The sequence below is a fragment of the Phalaenopsis equestris genome, unplaced genomic scaffold (assembly GCF_001263595.1).
Source record: "Phalaenopsis equestris unplaced genomic scaffold, ASM126359v1 Scaffold001081, whole genome shotgun sequence".
Lineage (NCBI taxonomy): Eukaryota > Viridiplantae > Streptophyta > Magnoliopsida > Asparagales > Orchidaceae > Phalaenopsis > Phalaenopsis equestris.
In genome coordinates this window covers 640980-666531 of record NW_018165520.1, presented here as the reverse complement: position 1 = coordinate 666531, position 25552 = coordinate 640980, and the positions used below count along the sequence as shown (strand labels likewise).

The window sequence follows — 25552 nt, the reverse complement described above, 5'->3', positions numbered from 1 at the left end:
AATGTAGTCACAAAGATAAAAACTTATCTCAAAACCTCTCCACCAAAGTCTTGAAGTTCTTTTGATCTCTTCCTTCACTTATAATACAAAATACAACTCAAAATAAAAAAGAAAAGTGGGCGGCGGCGGCGGCGACGTATGTGGTGATTAGCACTGGATCGGTCTGAATGGATTCTCTCTTCTATGGATGATCCAAGTTTTCTTTTATAATTTTCCAAAAGGTGTCTTAGTGTCTCTTCAAAATGTGTCTCCATTCAATGAATCTTGTAGAAGTTGCCTCCTTTCAAAAGTCAATTGAATGAATTTTTATATCCAATAACTATTTCTCACATTTTCACCAAGGGTTGCTTCAAATTTCTCACATTTTCACCAAGGGTCACATTTTCACCAAGGGTTGCTTCAAAAACATCTTAAAAAATTCATCCAAATTCAATGAATAATCAAATAACAACTTTTGGCGCCTAAGCGCGGAGTACCTGGCTCTTAGGCGTGGCTCTCTCAGTTTAACTGGTGCGTAAGCGCCAAACCTGGGCGATACTGGCACTTACGCGCCTCAGTTTATTTTTTCTCCTTCATTTTTACTCCAAATTTGATCTTTTTTTCTTCTTTTACCATTTTTCATCCATTTGATTGTACATAACAGAAAAACACACAACTAACTTTTATTAAAGCGCAATATCTCAAAAAATAAGTATAAAAATGTGTACATAAAGACTCTATATTTTAGTTGTATCAAAATCCCCAAAACTTAAAAATATTACTTATCCTCAAGTGACACTCCAATCTTTTAAAAAACAAATAAGTAGATTCTGTATATGAGTTTCATTAGGATATTCTAAAATTTTAATGTAAAAATATAGTAGTCCAATTTAGAAAAAAACTTTAGTAAATGAGACCAACTTAGAGTTTAGAAGTTTTTAATATAAAGAAGTCTGAAAATATGAGTTCCTATCTAGTTCAGAAATATTGTAAATTCTCCAAATATAGAGTTTAGGCATTCTATCTTCTCCACTTAAAAAATTTTATTTAAGAATAATTATACTTACTATATTATATTCTTAAGCTTAAGAGTTTCTCAATTCTTATATTTTAAAAAGATCAGATGTGAAACCAATTTTTGATTAGACACTAAGCCTTCCTTAAGTTGATTCAAGTGAAGCCAATTTTTGATTAGGCATCTCCTCAAATTTTTTTTTTTTTCTTTTTCTTTTCTTTTTGTTCTTTTCTTTTTCTTTTTCTTTTTCTGTCAAGGATTACTATATTTGGATAAGCCTTTAATGATTTTGAATTCCACTTTTTTATTTTTTTTTGTTTTTCTTTGTCTTTTTCTGGCAAGGATTACTATATCTGGATAGACCTTTACTATATCTAGATAGACCTTTAATGATTTTGAATTTCACTCTTCCCTTTTTCAACCTTTCTTTTCTTTTCTTTTTTTCTTTTCTTTTTCTGGCAAGGATTACTCCTATAACTCCCTTTAGAGATTTAAAGCTAATTTTGGGCACTTCCAAAGCTCTAGAAGGAACAATCTCGATCCCCATTACTTGGTTGGTTGTTGTGGTGGATCATCCCTTATCCGCAGTCATCACAAAAGTAAAACTCTGTAGAAGAATTTGGGTTTGTACATCTCTCTTCTTCATTGATATTAAACATTTTTATTTCTATAAGTATTGTAATAATTAGAAGGGTAATCAATAAAAATTAGGATATCAAGTTTAGAAACTTAATTTAATAAATCCATGAAGTCAACATTCAAAATAAAGTTCCATATCCAATTTTTTTTTTTAAATTGAGAGATATTCCTTATTATAAATTACTTGATCCAAACACAACATAAATCTAGATAAATACACTAAACATGACAATAAGAAGATAAAAGAAATTTCACACATCGATAAAAAATGATTTGTGTCAAGACTTGGCTAGAACAATTAAATCTCTTCAACAAAAACTCCCCACCAACTTTGAATAAGGTCAAATGACTATGCTTAGCTTGGTCTAGAAGTACTAGACACCTATCCTTCAGGTCGACCAACTCATTCCATAGGTCATCAAAAGACCTTATCAAATCAATAAATTTATGCTTGAACTTAACCATATGCTGCATGAGCTCAACTAAACTACCAATTATAGTGGCTCTAAGGGAGTCTCTCAAAAAGCCCTCTCCATATTACTTGAATAGGCAGGCGCCACAACCACCCAATCATCATGGTTCTTGCTTACAATCTTCATCTTGCACACATCCTCAATCACTGAGCAAGCTATTTGGGAGAGTCGCTAAATAACCTATTCCACAACTTGTTCATCCTTCCTTTAAGAACATCTAATGCTACATTCAAGTTCAGCTTACCTACATTCCACGTGTAAGAATATGATCTCATTAGTTTGCTAAAATTAAATAAAAAACATTACAAACAAAATAGAGAGTTGAAATGATACGATATATATCTAACATATTTTTATTTTGATGCATACAATTTACATACCATCGATCTGCATTGATGCAAGAGTTATGATATTTAGGAATCTCAATTATCTCATCAACAACAACAGACAAAATCGTGTCCTTTGACAACTTCCCCACAAGGCTCTAGTTCGAAGAGTTGGATCCTCGAGAAGATTACCCCAGATGAATCAGTTCATAATAGTGGTCCTTGGAGAAATGTTTGAAGAGGTACCTCCTTGAGCAGAGGCAGAACCTTCCTCTGACATCACTACCTTCTTCTTCCTAAAGCTAAATTCCCACTTGCATCTTCCAAGAGCTCAACAGCAGGCATGCTAGTATGTGCCACAATACATTATCCATCCAAATTTCTTGCAATGATGAAGATATTAAGGGCCAAATACAGGCAAAAATAGTAGCAACGAAGCTGAGCTTAACATGGTAGCATCATATTTCTCTATTTATAAGGATTGAAGGATCTAGACTCTGAGGGAGTAATCATGTCATAAATATCATTAAATATATCTGTATTTCAATATTTCTTTATGCTCTTTTTTTGGCTGCAAAATTTTTCAATTGAAAAGAGAATTGAGAATTAAATATGTATCACAAAAAAAAAATCATTTTGGGATAGTAAGAGTCTAAACATGTTTAGTGCGTCTTTTTGCCCAATTCATTATAGAAAGTTCAATGTGCAGCCAAATACGAATAACCAAGTATGAGCAGTCGAGTAAGAGCTAATAAACATTAGCAATCACCCATTAAAGGTCTTTCATACGAGCCAATTTGGAGTAGGACAGACAATCTTATTATCCTTCCAAGGATCACACTATCATCTTTAATCATCCCACAATGCATGAACCTAATCGCTCCAACAATGAGTTAGCCTTAGGGTGAATCTAAGAAGTTGAACATAGGTTGGATGTGACTTGAAAAAATATGTCGATGATAGAAGGCCAAATACAACACCAATAGGAGATAATGCATAAAAAATAATATAGTTTATAATCCCGAGGAAAAACATGACAAACCCAAACAACAATAGATTCCTAGAGATCTTACAATAATCATAATCATCACACATGCATATTTTATAGGAGAAATACCCCTATCTAAAATGAAAAAAAAAATTATGTAAAAGGGATGAATGTTTTTTAACAGTAATTGGGAGAAATAACTGAGCTTTCATCACATATAGAGGTCAAATATTTAACATCACATCAAAAATATAGCTATTATCACTTTTTAAAAGTGAAATACACATTTTCAAGTATAGGTTTAAAACGCCAAAATGATATATATGTATATATAGAAGTTTAGACGTGAGATATGTAACTCATAAGAATTGTGTGCTACATATGTAAATTTCTTATGTATATTCTTACTTATTAAAGAAGTTTTTAATTTATATCTTGGACATTAGAGCTTTTAGAAGATTCCAAAGGATTCATGGGTCACATTTTATATTTTTTTAATTTTTAATTTTTTTTGTTTTATTCAAGGTCTTCTAACTTTCTTTTCCAACATTAGATTTTTTGTTGACTTCTATTTATAGTGAGAATTGTGCCTCTAAGAGAAGGATTGGGGAATTCTATAAATACTCCGGTTGCTAATATTAATGAGTTTTGACTCGTAATTGGTGACTTTAATTATATTTTAAAATATATAGACAAACTTGGGAATGTGGTTCCAAATTCCATGCAAGCATATTGATTTTAAATCATGCATTATTGATTTATGATCTTTTTGACCTCCCCAATAGTAGTTAATATTTTAGTTGGTGCAATCAATAATTGTATAATCTTATCAGATACCTACTTGGCATAGCCTGTCGTAATGATCATTAAATGAATACATTCCCTCTTTCACATTAAAGTGATGGAACCTCTTATCTCTGACCGTTCTCTTTTACATATTTGTTTTGACAATGCTTTTAATTCTAAGTGTATATTCATGTATACAAATTACTGGAGTTGTTGTCCTAATTTTCTTAGCATCATTGCTAATACTTGAAATTATTTTGTGATCAAGGATCCCATATTTGCTCTTTGTTACAAGCTAAACAATATTAGATTTTCCTTCAAGGATTACCGTAAAACTTTTTCAATAACATATATAATGCCATCATTGAGCTCAAAAATGACCAAAAAGATATTATGAACCAATTAAAGAGCCAAACCTTTATAAAGTCCTTTTTGATAAAGCTTTTTTCATTAAAATCAATTGATCAAAGCCACATCTTATGAGCACAAATGGATTAAAAAATTAGTAAAGTATGTTTGTCTTACTAACTAAGAAAGTTATATTAAATTCCCTTACCAAAGAATTAAAATTTGGAGTAACTAGTACTACATCGAAGAAATTTTTTCTATTCACTCATATATTTTCTCTCAATATGGTATTGCTAGATAATCTAATTTATTTTTCTCAGTTTTGCTCAATAACCTTACTAATACCACTAACACATATTTTAAGGATATATTTATTGGACCTAAACTCAATACATGAGAATGTAAAACCCTCATTGAAGCATTCACTAATAATGAAATTAATTGTGCATTATTTAATATTAGAACAAATAAAATCCCCAGATCTAAAGATTTACTTCCAAATTCTTCAAGTTACTTCATCAATTAAAGGACTTTCATGTATTAAGGTGAATAAATATTATTTCGACACATCAAATCTTCTTGATTGGATCAAAATTCTACAATTACTCTGATTCGTAAGATTTCTCATGGCTATTCTCTCAATGACTATAAACATATTTCTTTTTTCAATATTATTCATAAGGTTTTATCCAAACTGCTTGTAGGGATACTTACAATATATTTTTCTAAGCATAATTCAAATTCCCCAAGTCATCTTCATTTTTGGCTATGTTATTATTGATAATATTATTTTAACAACTGAGCTCTTAGATGATTTTGATTCAACTTATTTTGCCAAAATCTTTGCTCTAAAATTGATCTAATGATAGCCTTTAATCGAGTTAACCGTCATTTTCTCTATGAAAAAGTGGAGTCTGAGTTTTCCTTCTTCCTTATTTGATGGATCAAAGTCAACACTACTTAACTTAATATTTTTATTATCATCAATAGTGAGATTCAGGGTAATTTCAAATCTTCATTAGGTTTGAGGCATGGTTGACCACCTTTTTAAAAGCCTATTTGTGATTATTATAGATGTCTTATGTATGCATAAGGAGTCTCACTGTCTCAACTCTAATTATGATGACATAATTTTGAATGGTTGTAGTAGCTCTTATCGAATAAATGTTGATGATGTACTTGTTTATAAATGGCTTGATCATAATTGTAATAATAATAATTTTAAATACTTCAAACTTTTAATATGGTTTCTAATTTATTTTTAAACCATTCCAGTTCTGTAATTTGCTTCTCTAAATCTATTAACATGCTCACTTAATAGCAGATATGTGAAGCCGATGATTATATATTCAAGCCCTTCCCTTGGTATCACTATTAGCTCATCCAAACTTAAAGCTTTTGATCTTCCTAGGATACTGGATAAAATATGACATTAGTTATTTGGATAGAAATAGAAACTTCTTTCATTTGATGGTACTCACTAGTTGATTAAATCAATTATATGGAGTTATTTGTACTATTAATTCTGGTCCATTATCATCCCAAAAGATTTAAGAAAGAAAATTTCATCTATTATAAACAATTTTTTTTTTATCATCATAAAGTTGATAAGAAAATACGTACTGTTCATTAGAACAATACTACTAAAATTACATATTATAGTTGACTGGGACTCACAAATCATGATATTATCAATCTTATATGCAAATCTAAGATTATTTAAAGGCATTATAAGTTTATCTCACAATTTTCTAATTGGTGTCTTAAAACTTATTCTTTGGTTCAAGATTAAGTTTAACATCCATATAATTTAGAAAGCCTTGATACATTTGATAGTTTGAAAAAAATGGTTATGTCTTCTGCAAGTTAATATAATAGCAATCTCCATTTTTTTGTTTCGATTCCTAGCTAAATGGTTTCTCACTTTATAAGTCCATTTTCTCTTGGCTTTGATTCCTTATTCAAACTAAAATTTTTGAATTTAAAAATAACTATCAATGGTTTTTGTTATCAACCTCTACAACTTTGGTGCATTGTGTTCAACTCATACTTAGTATCCCAATTGGGAAAAACCAACATGTTTGCTTTTGGTGGGGCAAAAAGCTTTACTATTTTTGGTGGGGTAAAATTGTTACTCTCATAAATTTGTTTACTCTTTTATTATAAGGAATTTCTCAAAATGTATTGGAGTAAATATATCTGGTTTATAAGGCATTCTACTAAATTTATTAACAGTATGGAGAATACTCATTAAGGATCAAAGAACCAAATGATGCTAATTTCAGTAGAGGACTTCTTGTTAATCAACATTGTGTCTTTTGTCACACTATGTTGGAATCTCATTCTCACTGGCTTTTTTGAGTGCCCTCAATCTCATCCATTACTTAAAAGGATGCATTCCTAAATGAAAATTCTTCTTTTTTGGAGGCAATTTGCTTCAAATTCTCACTCATTCTGATACGTTTACAAGCAAAATAACTAAAAGATGGAAATGAATAGCAGAGTTTTCAAGAATACCATCACTCATTTTGATGTACTTATACAAAATGTGCATTTTACTATCAGAGAAAAATGAAAAAAAAAACTATCTTAAAGTGTGGAATCTTATAGCAAATTAGCAGATTATACATTATAACTTATCTAATATTCAGCTGCTCTTGTTATTTACTTTGTGTTCCTTTTTGTATATATGTTCATTTTTCATGAAAATATATATTCTTTTTTGGCTTTGTAATTGTGAACTATAATAAAATCCAACAATATTAATGCGTTCGACTGATTATCTAGACATTCATCTTTGTTTGTTGCCCATGATTAGAATATAGTCATTTTGGCCTATACTTTGCACTTGTCGGTTATATGTCTATTATAATGTATGCGACTTTGCCTTTATATTTGATTCTAATTTCTCTGTATGAAGCTTCAAGCTGATTTTATATTTGGCTGTTCTTAGTGACGCCTTTACTTCTTGTTTGCCTCTAACTTGTGTTGCCCCTTCTAAGCTGAGTAAATACTCTTTGGCCATCTACTCATCACTGGAGCTTGCAAATTCATTGATTGTTTGTGTTTGTTTTCAATTGTTTTGTAGGGAGCCATAGCTTATTGAACTGAGATTTAAATCTTTTAAAGATCTTTTTTTTTTTTAATTATTCTCTTCTCATAAGTTAATTTTTCACTAGTTTATTTTTGGGTTTACAGTCTTTAGCAATTTTACTTGTCTTTTCACAGTCCCATTAGTCATCCTACTTTCTTTTAAGATAACAATTTTGAAAATTAAGGAATAGAATGGGCGAAAACCTCATTAACTTTTCTTCATATATTCATCACCATAAAAACTATTAGATATCGGATGTTCCAAATATATATGTTTTGCCCGTTAGACTACAAGTGAATTTGGGGCGGCGGTACAATGGCAGTGTGATGCCTCACTATAGTTTTTTTATTTGGCAAAACTGCATTTTACCTAACAGTTACGTTTTCCCACCAGATCTGACTATCTATGATGGCTGCTAGAAAGTAACGGTTTGATTCTTCCAAAAAAAAAAATTTTTTTGTAATAGTCACCGTAGCTTTTTGAATATCAGCTGAACAAGAAACTGTTTCACAACTGCTTCTTCAAACAACTGCAGCTGTCCCAAACAGTCCTTACCTTATTTCATTAGTGATATGCAAACGTCTATCAAAAAATTCACCATTACAATATTTTTCTTTTATTCAACATTACAATATTTTTCTTTTATTCAACAGGCCTATGAAACCAGAATAAAACAAGTACGCCACATCAAACATGGAAACATGACGAATTTTTTTAAAAAATATTTAGCCAAAAACTGCACGCGACTCCTGGCATATGCACCTTGATGATCCAGATGAGTGTAATTATCAACCGCGGCCATATGAGAAGGAAATCTTATAAAAGTCTAAACTTTGACATGAGTAAAAAATATTTGTTACTGTTATAAATATGGAAGAATATAATTAACTACACCGACAAAAAAATAATATAAAATCTAGATCTAACATTAAAATTCTTCAAAATTATAGCCACGAGCGCACACCTCCCATGTGACAGATCCTAATAACTATGCAAATGATAATGACAACCACAGTACCACATATATTGCATCACCATCCTTACGATACTTTCAACATTTAAAGTTCAATAAAGAACTCCAACTTTATTCTTAAAGCTCAATCATCAAAAAGTACCTTTTTGGCCCACTCACAGATCCTATATTTATTTCATAAAGCACTCAATTTTCCCAAAAAAAACCAATTGGTCCTCAACTTCGTTTCATACTCAGATGCTTGGATGGACAAGTAATACACATATAATTTCAAGTCTGAATCTAACCAGTTTGAATTTTCACAGTACATAAAGCACTCAGATCTCCTAAAGTTCCTACAGGAAAAGCAAATCAACAACCTCCAAAATTATTACTTTTCCACAGCCACAAAGCAATTAACCACCACCCTCTCACATGCTAACATTTCCTTCTGTTTACAAGCGACCCTTCTGCTTTCAGGGTTTCTAAAGAATCATAAAATCTTCAGTTAAAAGCAACAAAAGCCCAAAAATGAAAAATAATAAAAAAGTAAGAAGCTTGAATGGGAACAAGCAGAAATAGCATTACAATACCTACACAGATTGATAAGGTAGAATGTAAATTCTCTAATCCTGAAGGAAGTGAGAGTAAAACTTGAGGAAGTATAAGTTGAAGGTTTGGAGTTAGTGATCTTTAGAAGGTTCACCAGTCCAGTAGCTCTTGACAGCAAGCAGGATCTTCTCAGGATTGAAGGGACCGCTTTCGTGATCCATGATCTTACTATTCCACCTCATCCCCTTCGTGATAGCCTGCACCTTCACCAATGTCTCCACAGTGTCTCTGAACACTACCGTGCCCTCTGGCCTCAGTATTCTGTCCATCTCCAGGAGAATGTAAGTTATATCACACCTGCAATTTTGTAAGGAGAGATTAATGCTTTCGTGCATTTTCCTAAACCGAATTCATTTATATTAATTGCATTCTTGGAGACTTGAAAATGATTTTAAATGCCTCCACTATGTTGTGCAGGCCAAATTATCTCTCTAGATGTGGAAACAATAAGATTACATAAATCAAAACCATCTATGATGGGCTTTATAAGAAGATATCTTAGCAGTCACAACGTGAAGTATAATGTGAGAGGATAGGTGCTTTGTTCTGACATCATATTTTGGATGCCGCCAGCAACTTATTTGAGAATATTCAGGTTTTATTATTGTTAGGATATGATTTTTTTATTCTCTTATATTGTTAGCATATGATGCATGTTAAGAAAATCAAAATTGGGAAAAGTTTAAGATTGGAGAATGAATAGGCTGGGAAACTTGCTTTCATTCTTCTTTAATCATATTTATTATTCTCCCCTTATTTAATATTTATCTTGAATGCCTATAAAGAGGCATCTACATTCAGTGAAAAAGTTCAATTTTTTTTCAAGGTTCACAAGTATCACAGAATGTCACCAACCAGTTTTGGAGATATGTGGCCCTAACTGAGGATTTTTTGTATTAACTGTATCCTCTTTATGCTTCTCAACAACGAATCACCCATCACCACTCTTGTTTCTAACGTACCTCCTTCTATTTAATTTCATTGGATATTTATTTGCCTTTGCCTTGTTCATGTCTTTCACCCAAAAGATAAACTTTCTACTCATGCCACTTATTCCATTTTCTTGGAACTCCTGAACCAAAAAAAAAGGTATAAATATCAAGATGCTCTTATTGAATATCTATATATGAACATTTACCTTTTCATGAGGATATGTGTTTCTGTCCGAAACACCTTGATTACTACATAATTGGTTACTCTTCCCCTTACAACTTCTCACTATCTCTAAAGTTGTGCTCAATGAGGCCCTAACAACAACTCTTTGCAACACTTGCATTCTAGTTATTTCTGTTAAGCATACTTCTAATATTTAGATCTACATTGTTCTATCGTGCTACCGGATGATAAAAGGTATATTCCTTGTCATCCTATTCACTCTTTCATGAACTTCCACAATTTATCCCTATACTCATAACAACACCTCTATTAAAATAGGTTATGGATGGTAAGCTGAATGTTTTGATAGTCAACATAAATTAAAATTGGCAGCCCCTTTGAGGTGATGATGATGATTGCTTGCCAATAAGTTTTTACAATAAATTTTGGCTTGATGGCACCATTGTTGATTGCCAAATAATTTACCATTGGATAGATTATCTTGATACTTCCTTGCTAGTAAGAAAGATCACCTTACTCTAAATTCGTATCGCAATGGCCATAAATCAAGGATGAATGCTACAAATGGACACTAATAACACCCTTCTGTATGATGAACTGAATGAGGCAATATATATAGACCAAACACTGGGTAAATATTGCTCAAAGGGAGCTCATCTGACTACTTGGGAATTTTAAGACAACATTTGCAATACTCAAGCACAAAAGCATTGAAGTGTCATTCTTCACATTCTTAGATACATTAAAAAGATACCAAGGATTGCTATGTACTTTAATATTGGACACAAATATTAAAATATTTCTAGTTGCAGTATGTGTTGGATCTATTGGTGATGAAAAGTCAATTTCTAGGTTTTATATTTTAAGGGAGCTAATATAATTACTTTGAAAAATAAGAAGCAAGCTATTGTAGTCGGATCCATTGTTAAAGCTGAATATAAGGTTAAGAACTTTCTTCTTGTGCAATGACGTATGACATGACTCCCTTGAAAGAGTTCGGTTTTCCTATAACCAAGGCTATAATTATAAATTAAGATATTTATGATATCATAAATGTTGACATAATTTCTCCTTTTTCATACAAAAATCTAACAAAACTGATACTCCTTAAGTTTTAAATTTATAATACGCGTCGATATATTTATCAAAGCTTTTATATTTTAATTATTTATTTTAGAAATAATATATATATATATATATAGACATACATATACATACATACCAGTCAATTCCAATGAATTTACATATCTAACACCTTAACTTCAATTTTTACATACATCCCACCTTACCTACGCATGAAAATGTAGGCTTTTTACTCATTTTCATGCATAGGTAAGGTGAATAAAAGGGAATTTAGCATATGATGCTTGCAAGAAGACTAAAAGGTAGGAATAAGTCATAATAGGAGAATAACTATTTTGGAAAATATAATTTTAGAACCCCCTCCCCCCTTCTAATTTATTTTTATTTTCACCTTTATTTAGTTCCTTTGTATTCATCTTAAATAGGCATCAAGATTTGCTGAATAAGATTACCAAACACTCTCCTCATAACAATTATATTATAATCCAACTCTATTTTTTCTATTGATACATGGTTTATTAGAAACATAAATGAAGGCAAAAGTAGCCTCTAAATAGATATTTTATTTTTCCATCACATCGTTGCTTTGTTCCATGAACTTTTTTAATAATCCCTTATCTTTAAGCTACTAAAGGTTGCCTTCATGCTGCAAATGTAACAAGTGCACTAATAGATATTCAACAAAGGGAATATCACTAAAATTATCTTGGTTAGCTTTTTCTTTGCTTGTACCATTTGAAAATGAATTTTAGATTCAATGAGAATGATAAAAAATTTACTACCATCTATAAAAGTCTAAAGCATCAAGTACTTTTATAGGAGTTGGTGATCATGCTTTTCATCTCCATGTTCAAGATGAACGATACCATAACATTGCAAAATGAGAAGAAATTTATATTTACCAATGCTGCAAATACAATTAAAAAGGGGGATAAGAAGTAATTTGTAATTTGTGGCATACCTGTCTTGATATATGCTGAAGACACTGTCAGCATGAATGAAATCATAAGTTCTCGGATATGTCGAAAATGCCTCACACCAATCATGATATGTACCAATAAAACCTCGTTCATAGATTACACCGAGCGTATCGTGATCAGAATTCACAGGAATGACATTCATCACCCAAACTTGGAACTTGTCCATTGCTGCAGCAAAGCCTCCAAGGTTAGCATTCATGTCCATCACATTTCGATATCGTCCATGGCTTAGAGTTGGGATAATTTTCTTGTAGTATGTCACTCTCTCCTTCCACAGTTTGTTGTCTTCCTCAAATTTCTTCGGGGTGATACCAGGGATAGTTTCCCTGCTTATCCTTGGGGGCACAGCAAATGCCCTTTCTGGCCACTTCTGAAGCACTCCACCTGCAACATCATCATCATTGCTAACTTCAGGCAACGGAGATATGCATGTCTCCATTTTCTTGTACCTGTTGACGAAAGCAATTATTATGTTAATTTGAAATACACATAAGATGAATAAGCAATATTTTTCTTACCAGGCAATATCAGCATTATCATTCTTGCAAATGTGGGGTGTTTTATAGATCTCTCTTGACTTGATGCATTCATTATGGTTAATGGGTTTCTGCCAAACGGCAAGATCTTCCTTTTCAATCACCTTCTTCCAGCAAATACGCTTCGCAACCTCCTCAATTGCATCCTGCTCTTGCTTCAGATCTTCTTGAGTTCTCTCCCAGCCTTTGTAGTATTTCTTCCAATGGATTGGAGGACCTGAAAGAATCCAGTATCCTCCAGGCCGCAGAACTCTATCAACCTCAATTAGATAAAGACCATCTGTAGCAAAAAAAAAAAAAAAAAATGCATAATCTCTTCGCATAACTTTATTCATCATCATAATTAGCCGTATATTAACTATGAAGGGCCGGCTGTAAGAATCTTAATTATCTATTCAATTGTACAGAGTGTTGCACATGGTGTCAAGCTTCACTCCGAACAATTTGTTTAAGTTAAACAGTAACCTCAGAAACTTTTGCTCTAGCATCATCTATAGAATACTAACTAATTTTTCCATATAAAGCAACAGATTTACCCACCATGAGCTTTCCAAGGAATCAAGCAGCGAGAACAGTGAGCCATATCGAAAGATCTTGCAGGATATGGAATTCTCATCGATGCCATGACGCCTATCATGGCTGGAACTCCCCGTTCCAATGCAAACTGCACCTGTGCCTCGTGTGTATCCCTCGGAGCAAATGACATTGCTAAGATGTCCCTCTTAAGGAGATAAGCCCCCAAACTTGCAACCTACAAAAATTCAGAACAAAAGCAGAAATTCATAAATCCATTCACATGGAATCTCCTCACAACTCAAAAAGGTCAGAGCTTTACAAACTTACTCCACAACCAGTATCAATGGCAGTTCTAATGCTCCCATCAGTTAATGGAATGAGCTCATTGATATCATCAATATAAGCATCTGCACCTCGAGGAAACATTGTGCCACCACCAGGAAATCGGAAACGGTCTCCCTCAACCTGAATCCAGTTCTGAACTGCCTTCTCAATGCTCAGCTCCTTGTGAGGAATATTGTGGTACCAAGCAAAGTCTCTGCTTTGCGGCCATTTGAATGGTGTCCGATACCCTGGAGGAGCTGGAATCAAGCATCGAATAAGCTCATCGTTTGTTGGGCAATGGCGCTCTCTGTAAACCAGCATTGCGCGAGAGAATCTCCTTCCTCTGCTTGCTTCCTGGCAAGGAGTGTATTCACTGAAGTTCATGGAACAAGAAGGAAACTTTTCCATCACAGGCGAAGTATCCTTGATTTCAAGCTGGTGGTGAGCTTCGAAATCCAGTTTGACATTAGATGGTGAGAAGGTTTGCTCGCCATGGCGGGCATTTACCGACAAGGCAGCGTGGCCGGAATCGTCGCATCCGACTTTGGAGACATCAGAAATCGTGGGTTTAAGCACGGCTGAGTTCTGCCATGCGCCGAGAAGATAAAAGATAACGCAGAGGCCGCTCACTCCTAGAATCCAAGTAAACCGCTGCCTCTTTGGTTCCGACTGATGGATCTTGGGAGATCCGGAGTATTCCTTGGCCATTACACCTGCAAACATACAACTTCTATTTGAAAGAAGAAACGATTCAGAATCACAGAACTAGTAGATCAAAACGAGATTTTGAACAGCAGAGACTGCGAAAATGGCAGATGATCAGAGGCGGGAAAGCAAGCTTTGGGTTTCCATGAAAAAAAGGGCTTCTTGACAGTAATAATGAAAGCGCGTTCATTAATGTTAAAAATCACCTGAATTCATTGGTGCAATTAATATAACAAGATCTGAGATAAGAGGGTTTTTAATACAATAAGTAAATTAGGAAACTTGGTATTTTCCCTATAAGAATAAGGAGAGCTCCTTCAAAACTTGCAGACATGGAATGGATCTGGAACTACAAAGGGAGTAGAAGATTGAAGCATTAATTGATAAAGCACTTTATTGCTTTACTAAATACACAGCAATAATTCATGATGGACTGAGAAGAAGCGAAAGGACAAGTCCACGAAGCGTTGTCATAAATATCAAACAAGAAAGCTAGAAAGCAGGAAACAACAAATTAATGCCTTGAAGGCTTGAAGCCTTGAAGCCGAAGATCTCATAATTTGGTTACTCCCCCGCAAGCTAAGGTTTTGAAAACTCACCTTCAAGCCAAACGAAGGGGAGAAGACGAAGACGAAGACTCTAATTCACCGCCCCCTACCTACGAAATAGATCTCACCCTGATCTGTCTTTAACAAAAAGCTATCATATTGATCTGCCCAACAACGGCGCCATAAAAAAAAAATAAAAACACAGAGGAAGAAAACATGGGAAACCATAAATATAATTAACCAAACCCAATGGTGCAGAGTCAGAGAAGTCAGATTTGGCCCCCAATTTAATAAGGAGAAAAAGTCTTGTCTCTCCGTTTTCTCTTATTTCTATACTATAGTACGCTTCTGCACGTCGTCTTCCCTGTCTTCTTCCTCGTCTTCTTATTCTTTTGTCAAAGCTGTTGGAATGATTATTACGAAGCTAATTATTTCAAGGAGAGGGATCCATGGATGAGAGATTCTAGCTCTGCGGTGTTTATGAGGTCACTGGGAAGAAGGATTGCGGGGTCCCTCTGCTCCGTATTGGCTTTTCTGGCTTTGCCTTCTGTTTACGCCGTTTTTATTTTGGTTGCTGCTTCTATGGTCGTCCGTGAGGTCAGGATTTGGTCCAATGTTAAAGATGGTGGTATTGGATCCCTAGGTGATGGACCAACCACGTATTTTAAGCTCGCTATTTTTCTGTGTTGAATCCTAAAATGTCATGTGCAGGAAGAAAAGAGAGAGAAAGTGGCACGCCAAATAATCTAAATTTTCTTGGAATAGATTCAATGGTCCATTTTTAAAATAATGGCCTATTGTAAGGAATGTCTAGTAGGTTATATATTTGTTTAAATAGGAAAGTTACAAGTGATTAATGTATCATTACTCTTTTACATATTTGTAACCGACTAGGATCCTTTAAAATTCATAATCACCATTGACATCATTTCAAATTCATAATTGTTTGAAGTTAGATATTCATAATTGTTTGAAGCTCGCTTTCTTGAGCTTTTGCACCTCCTTGCGAATCGACACAATCAAAATTGTGGTTGACGTTCTAATAACCTACTTTATTGGTCTGGCGAGTAGATTGACGTTGAGGCAGTGGCATGCTACGTCTATTGGGATGCCCGACATCTTAGTGGCTGACCAAGCGAAGACATCCTGATGCTCCCAGAGAGTCCGGATCAACGTCATTCTACCTTGCATCAAAACTTTCACTAATTCGAAAAACATTATCTGGTTCGTTGAACGCAGCGAGGAGCTCAATTGTTGCTTCATCGATTTCGAGACCCCTCTCTCATTGGTGTTGAATGTTTAATGTTTCTTGTTTTACATTACCAATCGACTGGAGGTAGCACATCCGAGATTGCTCTAGATTTTCAAAAACAGTTATATTTTCTTCGTCACATGGTAAGTGGCTACCACTATTATCAAATTATTTACCTGTGGGCGACTAAAGATCATGTTGTACATTGGTTACGCATCAACCACCAAAAGCATCACCTTCTCCCCAGGTGCCTGACAACCCAATTTTACCAAGGGCCTCTTTTCACTCACTAGAAATTCCATACAGTGGGCCAGTCAGTGCAACCAGAGATTGGCTTATACATGCATTTTATTTGATACAAACAGTATGTTCCCTGAACTGTTTGTATCAACCATGATACTACCAATCTGGTAGTTATTAATCATCATCATAATGACTAAGACACTACCAATCTGGTAGTTATCAATCATCATCGTATCAACCAAGATACTACAATCTAACGTCGATTTATGAATTCCCTGCAGATGGAAAATACACATGAATAAAGATGATTGGGGGTTGGGGCTTTCGTTTTGAGGTGGAAGCAATAACACAGTATTCCCCTGATCGGAGCCTCTTACGATCAGCTCTTCAGACCGAATCTCCACCCAGTATAGCTGGCACTATCCCTACAATGTGAATAGTGTTTGCTTGAATGGGCTCATCTGGTCATATTCTGCAGGTTCTTTCCCTTGTTGTTGGGTTTGTGCTCTAAGGGCCACAACCTCTTTGAGCTTTATGAACTGAATCAGTTTTTCGATCAAGCTTTAGAGGTGCCTGAACTCCTCTATGTCGTGACGATAGTCCTTTTGATACATATAGAATTTGTTGGTGTTTCGAAGGAAAACTTCAATTCTCATTGATAGAGCCTTCTTAAAGTACTCATTGTCTTTAATATGCTCCACGAACTTAAAAATTTAAACTCTCAGTTGAGTGGGCATGTTCCTCTGTCTTTGTAAATTTTGGTCAGCCTCTTAGCCCGACCCGCAATTACACAACAATTTAGTTTCCAAAAGATGGACAAAAAAGCTTGACCCAAATTTATATTTAATGGCTAGTGTGCAAAATTGAAATGTTATAAAATTAAAAAAATAAATTACACACTAGAGGTACTTACTAGGGGTACTACGCAAATATACATATCATTTCAAGTAATATATGATTTTCTTTAAAGACCCCAGTATCGATCCCATAGAGAAGCGAGGTAAGAAATGTCTTAGGATAAGTTCTAATCTATTACTATCAGGTCTTAGTTTGGAAGGTCGATTAAGATGATAGTTTATCTAGCAACTACTCCTAAATGTAAATATTAAATGTAAGGAAAGCAATTATTCCTAAATGCAAATATTAATTCTAAAGATAACTTATCTGGATAAATTGGTTTGGAGAATTTTGAGATATAAAAACTACCATTCTCAAGTGCAACGACATAGAAAATGTAAAGGAATGAAATGCATAAATTTTAATGTAGTAGTGACAAATAGGAGCATGCTTATTCTTTACCTCTTCCAAGCATACAGGACATTGGCTAATGTAAAGTTGGTGTTGGCATGCATAGTAGTGTTGGGTAGGTTCTAGTGTCTCCCTTCTAGATTACCAACTGTGCCCTCTCTGTAGGACCTACCAAGGACCCCTAGTTCCAATCTCTAGACCAAATTGACAAAAGAATCTAGTTTGTCACCCTAGAAACATCAATTCTATGCTCATCAAATCTTATCTCCCTATTTAATTTCACTTCCCTTCGGACGATCACCACTACTCTTTCCAAAGTGAAATGTGATACTTACTAGTTGGAGAAATCTTAGCATTTAGGGTCTGTAAGTTTCTCAACAAATTTTAACAATACAAGTGATCAGTTTGTAAAATAAATTAAGAGCCCATGAAAATACTATCACATTTATGAAATAAGAGAATTTCTAAGCAAATCTAAATTACTAAACATGCATCAAATTTATTGTCAAAGTAAAATGAAGATAATGACATAAACAGTAAAAGATTGATAGAATTATGTAATAAATTAAGTGCCAAAAAGGAACATATGTCTACCTACTTGATACACAAAAAATATATGCATTTTTAGACCCATATTTTATACTCATTTTTGGTGATATTGTACTTTAATGGAAGATATTTTTATTTTTTTCTTGCAAATTGTTGAATTTTAGGACTTGAAACAAAAATGAAGCAAAAAAAGATGAAATTTTAAGTTAAAATGGAGAAGATGAAAATTTGGAAAATTTGTTCAGCGCAGACGACACCGTTTGACAGAGAGCAGCGAATTAAATTGCAGAATACTAGCGCCGACGACACCAGTGTCGATTCAGACCCTGTTTCTAGAAGATTTGGTGAATTTGAATACTTTTTGAAGAGTTTTTGGATGCACCTATTGGAGAACCGACTCTAGGCTCTATTTGGGGCCGAAATTGATCAGAAAATTGGCTCCTTTTTCGTCATTCCTCGGCTCAATTCATTCTCTTACATACCATTCACTTTTCCATCTTCATTCCACCACCATTTTAGATTCTATTATTGATTTTTCTTTAAGAATTTAGAGTTTTTGTGTTGGGATTAAGTGTGAATCTTTCTCTAACGTGTTGGAGAAGGAGAAAAGTGAGAGATTTCTTCTTCCTATATTTCGTAGGAAAGGCTATAAGGGATTTTCTTTGAGAAAGAGTTTCAGATAAGTTTTGTTTGTTTTTTTAGTATTGTATGAACTTTTTTTTTATATATGAAATTTGTGTTTTTTTGTATCTTTCTCATGAAGTCTGAGTAGTTTCCTTTATCTTTCTCCCTACTCTAAGATATAGTGAAATGAAGAGATAATATGGATGTGTCAATGTTAAAATATAAAATAAATTGTGATGATTTTTCAACTCCAAACTTAATTTACTTTTCGATCTGGTCAATTGAATTGTTAGAATTTGTTGTAAAACATATGATCCGAGAAATGGAGTATGAGTTCTACAACAGAGTGAGGATCATATTTAATTCCATGAAAGAGAATTTCGTTCATCAAATTAAGTGCAAATAAATAAGGAAATATACATTGTTGGGTGTAGAATTGGAGATTTTCGGGTGACAAAATAAAATCCATAGTGTTTAAGAACTAAAGCGAGCGTTAGCCTTCAGGAGAAGGGAAGTGGGAGTTCTGGAGTGAGAGCCAATATCCTCCTAGCCTAGCCACGAATTTAGGGACTAAACCTAGGATTAGTCAATGATTTTCTATAACACTGTATCAGGATAGAGAATTAAAACTGTTCCTATTTGACACAATACATATTAAAACCATTTATCTCATCTTATTTTACCAAAATCTCATTGTAGTGGGAAAAATGTTTTTTTTTACATAAGAAATCTTCATCACATAAACATAGTTTGATAGTTTAGTAGTTACTGTTTAAACTTTGCATTTCAGTTTTGCGAGTAGTTAAATAATTTAATTTTGATAATACCTCAACATTTGAAATTTGTGACAGTAATTTCATTTTACTTTCTGTGAATTTTCTAGTTAATTTATAATTTCAAATTTAAATCTTCCTCGTGGGATCGATATTTGAGACTTATATAGATAGTCTTTTATTACTTGATAATAATACATATACTTGCATAGAATCACAATATTAATTGCTTAAATTTCTTATTTATAAAAAATTGCATCAAGCTTTTGACAATGTTACATAACAGAGTCAATTTTATCTATTTTGCACAACTATATTCTTGGGATCACTACCCTCTTTTGAGCATATAAGTATGCTTAGTATTCTATTAGTTTTATGTAACTATCTGTCAACTGGAAGCTTCTAATAGCTGTCACCTAGAAGCTTCTAATAGAAACAGATCATGAATTATATTTCCTTAAAAGTTGCATTACCGCCCATACTATTGTCACGTAAACTACTCTACCATAGCTAATTGGACAATGTGAGTGCACTCTAGTTGTGAGATCACCGCTCTCCCGAGTTTTTGTTTCACTTACAACAGATTTTAACATAACCTTTTGTCACTTAAGTTATATTAATGAAGTGAATGAGATATTACTCATCACATTAAAATAAAAATAATTCTATCATAAAACAAATTTTCCTACACATGCCACTACTTCATATTAAGAGAAAAGAGTAACGAAAACTACTTACAAAGCATGGATAAAACATAATAGAAAACTTCATTTAAATTAAAGAAAATCCACTAGAAAGTGTTTACAATAATTACAAGATAATTAAGAGCACAATACTTAGCTTTATCCTTTTGAAAGAAAGACGAAAAATCTCTCCAACAAATTCTCCTGTTGATCCATGCGCCGCTCATACTTCCTTAATCATATCTCTCAAAATCCCTCATCAATCTTTCCAGAAAATGGAGAAATCTACATCTCCATTAACACACACCAAACTCTCTCTAAAATCCTTCTAAAACTCCTCCTAATACTCTCCTAATTACTTCTCATGAGAGGCGCTAGCCCTCAATTTAAAGAGGCATGAAAACCCCCTCTTTTCTCTAAGAGACACATCTTTTCATCGAAAAGACACACCCTTTCACTCCAATAGACACATCTCTTCATCCAAGAGCCTTTTCAAGTATCTAGATTCATTTAACCACTCAATGGGACGTGCCATCCAGAAGCTTCCAGAATATCCCAAAAACACCAAAAGCCGTCCAAAACCACCCATGGACGGTTTCATGAGCTTATGCATCGTTTTCTCATCATCACTGGCGCCTAGGCGCCACCCTGCATGCGACTCCACCGATTTGCCCCATTACTCTCCATTTCAACTCTGTTTTACCCCGTTTCAGCTCTGCTGCACTCCAAATTGATATACCTACAAGGTAGACATGAAAATAACCTTTTTTGTAAGTGTAATATCATTCAAAAATATGTGATAAATGTAAAGAAGATTAAGCATAGAAAATAAGAAAGACATATCAAAATGTGTCAGGTCAGAATTTTCTTCCTTGCTCAATTTGACTCCAAATGACAACATTTTTGTTTCATTTTTGCTAAAAGTCTATTTTTATACCTAAAGATAAAAACATTCAAATTATCTTCCTTTAAAGAAAAATATCATTAAAAATGTACATAAAATGGTCATGAAATGTACACTTAAAACAGGTAATTTTCAGGTGGATCAAGGGCCATCCTTATCCCTTCACTAGCCATCTCACAAGCCCTTTTTTTCCAAGCGATGAACAATTTTTTTGCCTTTTAAAATAGGCGAGTTAACATATTCTTCTGCCACAAAATGATCATCGACCAACTCCAAAAGTTCAACCAAAGTATCATGCTCAAGTAAACCTAAGAAGTATTTAAATGGGGCACTCATTCCTTGATCTAAGGCGGCTATTGCTATCACAAGCTCCAGGTTTTGGAGTTCCAACATCTTTTTCTGAAATCGCGTGACATATGTCTGGAAGCTCTCATCTAACCATTGTTTGATGTGTCAAAGAGCTTTTGAGTCCTTATGGGGCTTTTGGGCTCTAGCAAAATGCACCTTAAATAGCTTTCTGACTCACCGAAGGAAGAGATAATTCCTAGTAGGAGTCAATTGAACCACCTAAGGGTTGAATCTCTCAGTGTGGTGTAGTATAGTGTACACTTCAAAGAATCGAAAATTTTGAGAAGGCGCATAGCTTCTTAAAGGAAGAAATGTGATAGGCTGGATCACTCGGACCCTTGTAGGGCTACAAAGATGAAAACTTGAACTTTTTGGGGGCTCTGCATCAATAATTTGTTGGGAGAATGCATTCTCAAATCGGCGGTAAATTTCTAATCACCTTACTTGTGGTTTATTCTTTGAATTGACCCACCACTATCTTACTACTGGGATTCTTTAACATGTTTAGCTCTTTAAGTTGTCTGATAGCCTTGGGGATTAGGTGTTTGAGGATTTGGTTCTAGAAGAGCTTGTGATCTCCTTTCAAGCACAACTTCATTATTTTCAACCTTCTATCCCACTATTTGGTCTTGGAGTTCCTGAATTCATTGTTGCAAAAATTCTCAGACAAAATCGATGTTAGAAGTTTCCGAGATGTAGGTACATTCTCCGTGAGACATTTCTCTTCTTATCGAAGGTATACATCTACCTTACCGCACCTTTTATGATGTTGAATCCCAAAATATTCTATGGGTAATGCCTAAGGAATAGAGCATTTGATGGATGAGAGTAAGGGAAGAGAGAGAGAGAAAGAGAGAGAGAGAGAGAGAGAAGTAGGTGTCCAATAACCCAAGTTTTCTTATAATAGATCCAATAGTCCCTTCTTGAAGAAATTACCTCCCCTGCCCCCACCCCTCCCTCTTTCAAAGAATGTCTAGTAAGTTGCATATTTGTCACTGTTTAAATAGAAAAGTTACATGTGATTAACATGTCATTATACATTTACATATTTGTAAGTTACTCTGGATCCTTTAATATTTGTAACTGTTGTTGGCACCATTTCACATTCATAACTATTTAAAGCAAGGTATTAATAATCTAATGATGTTAACATTTGGTCGTATAATAAAATTTTGGTAGGCTGAGAGTCCTTTGGTCAGTTGGAAGTTCTTTGGTTAGTTTTCATCAGGAAGCCTTCTTGAAGGAACCCTCCTTAAAGAACTTCTTATCCATAGGATGAACATAGACCACTAGAAAGAGAATATGTCATTGTAGTTTGACAGGTAGCTTTACTTAGGATAAGAGGTCTTTATAAAGGGTTGAAAAGGTGTTCTAGGAAGGGATCATTGGTTCTCTCTATGAGGGATCCCACGAATTGGCTGAGGGGATTGAAGATGCACGATTGTCCCTCATATCAGATGCAAAATATTTTCTTTGTTCAGATACAGTTTTTTTTAGTTGGCCCATGATCCAATCGAATGGAATGATTCGTAATGCCACTATCTCTCGAATGTTTCAATGTAGTCTTTTAGTATGCTCCTAATGTGAACCATTTAATTTGCTCGAGATAAGTGTGGTCAATTTTTCAATGCATATATTTAGTTTCCCAATTCTCTTTCTTCTTTTAAAGTAAAAACTGTAATAAGAATAAGTAAATTAAATTAAAAAACTAATTATTTATAGGATGTTTGCTTGAACATTATGGAAGCTTCTTTGATGCATGTGTTGATGCCCATGGTGTAAAAAATCCATTTAAGACCCTCTAGTATGTATTCAAGAGTGTGTGACTAGATTCATCATGCTAGACTTTGGCTTTCACTTAGGTGATGACTGACCAATATTTTGTTTTTCTTCAATCGGACCAACAGATCTCGTTCGACGTGGCACATGCAAATCGGGCCAAATTGGCTTAATTGTCAATGAGCTGTTTTGGAACACTGATTTGTCTATGAAGGATGCCCACAATGTTGTGGTTTTGTGCACATATAGATAATGCATAAATTGACACTTAAACTAAAAATTAATTATTAAAAATAAATAAATTAATTAAACCCAGTTCTCTCACAAAAATTGTGACACCTTTCTCGATTTCACTAGCTGCCTTACCTGGCCAAGCTCCCTCTCCTCTCTGCTATCGGAGATGCTCTCACTAGCCTCCTCTTGCTAAAAGAAGGGGCCTACTGGTGAGCCCTCATTTTACCGCCTACAACAACCCAAAAATCCCATTTTATTCTCTCTCTGCTTAGTTCCACTCCAGCTGGAGCACCAATTAGCTTTAAAAGTAACGACAAGATTGTGGTGTGTGGAGACTCAAAACTTCTATCTTTCTTCTCCTTCGACACTGTTCTTACCTGGAACCATGGAGGAAGATAGAAGGAGAACAACCAGAGCTACCGATGAGCTTGCCACCTCCTTCCCTTGCAGTCGTTGACTCGAACCACCGGTAACCTCGCCAGCATTCATTTCTTTTCAAATGGAAGCCTCATTGAAGCTCCTTTTCACTGGCAGGCGGTAATTGCGTCACAATATATAGAAGCTCAGGCAACCCCTTTCACGAAGGTAAGTTTCTATCATTTCTTCATATATTATGATATTTTATTTTAGGTACTTTTCTAACTCCTGCATTTACTCTTACTCTCTCTCGTTCCCTGCATGTCTCGTGAGGTACACTAATGCATGGTTCAGATGTCGATTGTTCGGACAAGCAAAAGGAACATGAATAAAATTATCACAAAGGTAAGATTCTATAAACCTTTTTATTTTCCTTCTAGCAAGCTTGTATGTTCTGTGTTAGAGAAGTGAAATCATCTCTAGAACACTTCCTGTCAACTCAGTCGATTAGCCGCCGCCAGCCTGATCAGCTCGATTGACCATTTCATGTAGTATGTTGCATTCATTGCATGCTTTTCAAATTGTTGGCATTAATACATTCACACTGGCACCTTGTTGTGCACTTATGAGCATATGCCCTCATATGTTCATACCGAGTATTTGTGCTTCCTTTGGGTATGATACTTTGTGCATGTTCTTTGACATTCTCATATGTCACCGTGCACCACACCACGTGTGTGTTGACCTCATTTTTTGGTTGAGGTCTAGTTTTTCCTCTTTAGTAGCCTAAGGTCTAGCCATAGGACTTTCCTATTGACTATTCCTAGAGGACTAGAAAAGGAACCCTCACAATTAGAAATTCTAAAATTTTCTTTGCTCAACTTGAAGTTCCACATATTGGTCATAACCTCTAGCACTTAGTAGGTAGGGTCAATATGAAGGAGCTCAAGGGGAGTCCCCCATAAGATGATCATACCTTAGGACTAACCCTGGGTGATCTGGTTTTGATGGGGCTAACTCACACACACTACACTCTCTCACATACCCTAAGCCCTATGACCCCTTAGGTTGGTCTCCTGACTCCTTTTAGAAAGTGACCGACTTCTTTTTGTAATCGACAAATACAAGAATTTGATGACGCTACTAGAAGATTTAATTTTCCAGCAACAGTGTCCAAAGACTTGATCGTGACTTTATAGATGTGTCTGATTTGATTAAGTTGTATAATTATAATATTCAATAATGTTAAAGTTGAATTTGTCAATGCAAGTATACGTATCGCTCATATAATATTGAGCTCTAATGGAGTCCTAGATATTGATCCCACAGGGAGTGTTTTAGAATCACGGACTAAGACTTTTAGAAAAGCAAGACTTTAATCACAACAACGACGTTCAATTTGCTTATCTGTCACTAATAGGCAATTGAAATAAATAGATAATTTTAATAACTAATAAATAACTAATGATATAAAGTAGGGTTTAATTGTGATATTCAATATATAAGAAAGCTTCCTTCTCCTTGTCAAGAAATTATAA

At 34.3% G+C, this 25552-nt stretch overlaps 1 protein-coding gene across 8 annotated transcripts; it reads right to left on the bottom strand.

Moving 5' to 3' along the window:
* Positions 1 to 8972: 8972 nt before the first annotated feature.
* Positions 8973 to 15617, bottom strand: LOC110033030 (probable methyltransferase PMT17). 8 transcript variants are annotated; one of them, XM_020736867.1, is made up of 7 exons: positions 15262 to 15617; positions 15072 to 15154; positions 13771 to 14497; positions 13468 to 13678; positions 12910 to 13207; positions 12373 to 12840; positions 8973 to 9509 (listed from the first exon to the last, which is right to left on the bottom strand). In XM_020736867.1, exons 3-7 carry the CDS (start codon positions 14488 to 14490, stop codon positions 9284 to 9286), a joined length of 1923 nt encoding a protein of 640 aa, XP_020592526.1. In that variant the 5' UTR covers positions 14491 to 14497; positions 15072 to 15154; positions 15262 to 15617; the 3' UTR covers positions 8973 to 9283. The 8 variants fall into 8 exon arrangements, with proteins under 8 accessions (XP_020592526.1, XP_020592524.1, XP_020592529.1 ...); XM_020736865.1 differs by having other exon boundaries at positions 15072 to 15184; positions 15267 to 15617; XM_020736870.1 differs by having other exon boundaries at positions 13771 to 14480; positions 15072 to 15184; positions 15267 to 15617.
* Between the last annotated feature and the right edge of the window lie 9935 nt (positions 15618 to 25552).

Bases quoted from the DNA above. Each gene is read 5' to 3' on its own strand.
- LOC110033030 (XM_020736867.1), bottom strand. From the start codon at position 14,490: ATGTTTGCAGGTGTAATGGCCAAGGAATACTCCGGATCTCCCAAGATC. The intron at 12,841-12,909 runs GTAAGAAAAATA...TTTCGTCAACAG, and splicing joins GATAATGCTGATATTGCCTG to GTACAAGAAAATGGAGACAT. The intron at 9,510-12,372 runs GTATGCCACAAA...ACAAAATTGCAG, and splicing joins TTCAGCATATATCAAGACAG to GTGTGATATAACTTACATTC.